The sequence below is a fragment of the Pholis gunnellus genome (assembly GCF_910591455.1).
Source record: "Pholis gunnellus genome assembly, chromosome: 20".
Classification (NCBI taxonomy): Eukaryota; Metazoa; Chordata; class Actinopteri; order Perciformes; family Pholidae; genus Pholis; species Pholis gunnellus.
In genome coordinates this window covers 3935001-3936676 of record NC_136547.1, presented here as the reverse complement: position 1 = coordinate 3936676, position 1676 = coordinate 3935001, and the positions used below count along the sequence as shown (strand labels likewise).

The 1676-nt window shown below is 40.9% G+C and overlaps 1 protein-coding gene across 2 annotated transcripts in view; it reads left to right on the top strand.

The window, feature by feature from the left end:
• Nucleotides 1–598: 598 nt before the first annotated feature.
• The window catches only part of LOC306712523 (uncharacterized protein), a 1705-nt gene continuing 627 nt past the window's right edge, over nt 599–1676 (top strand). The window contains exons 1-4 of one of the 2 annotated variants that reach the window (XM_079181830.1): nt 599–745; nt 942–1047; nt 1450–1524; nt 1617–1676. The exon at nt 1617–1676 is cut by the window's right edge and continues 627 nt beyond it. In XM_079181830.1, the coding sequence (XP_079037956.1) occupies nt 667–745; nt 942–1047; nt 1450–1524; nt 1617–1676 (320 nt within the window). In that variant the 5' untranslated portion in view covers nt 599–666. Of the gene's footprint in view, nt 746–938; nt 1048–1449; nt 1525–1616 lie in introns of both variants that reach the window. The other variant, XM_079181829.1, reaches the window with a different exon arrangement.

Below are 1676 nucleotides of genomic sequence, written 5' to 3'. Positions count from 1 at the left end.
TTTTGTAAAACGAATAATCAAAGAAGTTCAACTTTCTTTTTTATGTCATCATAACTGTTGTTCTGCACTCAAGACGTGTTCTAGTTCTCTCTACTTCTAGTCATCATGGTTCTGTTTCTATAGAGATGCAGGACTTTATATTACAGTGAAAATCAAGACCACAGAGACAGGAGCACAAAACTGCCTGAGGTTCCGAGGGTTAATAAATGTACTTAAGAAGCCACAGCTTCTTGTATCAGAACATTAGTTAAGGCTTTACTGAGAGTGCTGATACACGTGTTGCTTCAGGGTTAACCTCCGGCCTGTGAGGGATTCCTAACACCCCACGCAATCAGTTAATCAGGAAAAAAGAACAAAAAAAACTATTTTTCCGAAGAAACGTTATGATGAAAGTGCTTCCTGTTGGTCAGACGTCGGTCACTTCGTGGAAAACCCCTCTGAACACGAGCGGCTCATTCATTGAGACGAAGAGAGAGGAGGCAGAAAGAAAAGAGAAGGACGATGACGAACCGGAGGTACAGCTTCTGCTTTTTCAGGCCTTAAGTATCTGCTGTGTCCAGACGTCCGTCAGTTCACTAAAGCTCTCTGTAGACGAAGACCAACAGAGATTACTTCATTCAGTATTCATCTACTTAATCTCATATCGATCATCCTTTTGATTTGAAGATGGAAAACTGTGGAAGCATGATGAAGAGCGTGCTGGTCGCCATCGTCCTGGTGACTGTGCTTCAGTCTGGATCAGCAGGTAACATCCAGATTAAGATAAAAGTATCAATTCTAACAGAGGACTAAAAACCTCTTATTTCTGTGTGCTTTTATGGGGTTTTTCATACCTTTCTTGTGTAACCTGTAAAGCACTTTGGGTTTCCTGAAATGTGCTGCAGAAATATAATCCTTCTATAATTTGTTTTCATTTGAACTCATCTGTTCTCTTTCAGCAGAGAAGCTGGCATCCTGCTGCAAGAGAGTGACCAGTCAGGAGATAACCGATCCCATCTTAGGATGGATGCTGCAGCAGCGCAACCTGCCGTGTGTCCAAGCTGTCATGTGAGTACGAAGAAGAAATAAATAAAAATGTATTCATCATTTCTAAAACAGGAATACGGTCTGAAAAAGTGCTCTGCATTTTTAACAAGTAAAAGCTTTGTTTTTTTAGTATTTGTCATGAACTGACAGGTCGACAGCACATTACAAAGCATTCCATTTAATACACACAGCATCCACCTCCCACCTTAGTGCTTCATCCATCAGTTAGCTGATTATTAATCATATACACCTCAAAGTGTCTGACGGCTCTTTGTGCAATAACTTCCATTAATACTTTAATTTCATTTTACATAATGCTTTTTGTTTTCTTCTGATATATAAGAGCAACTGTGACGTAGAGCCAGCTTGTACTTTAACAATCGTCCGAGTACTAATGTTGTATTTCTTTTGTCCTTTCTGCAGCTTTCAAACAAAGGCCGGTCTCTTCTGCACTCAGTTGAACGCTGCCTGGGTTCTCCCCAAGATCGTCGCCTTCAAGTGAGTTCAAATTTAAATTCTTTCTCCTTTTCAACCCAAATGTATTCCATCGTGAACGTGTGGTCTCATGTTTCTTTTCTGTATTCTCACAGGAAAGCAAAAGCTCAGCTCACCGCTTCGTCTCCCGTCTCCCTCCTCTCCATCATCACCTC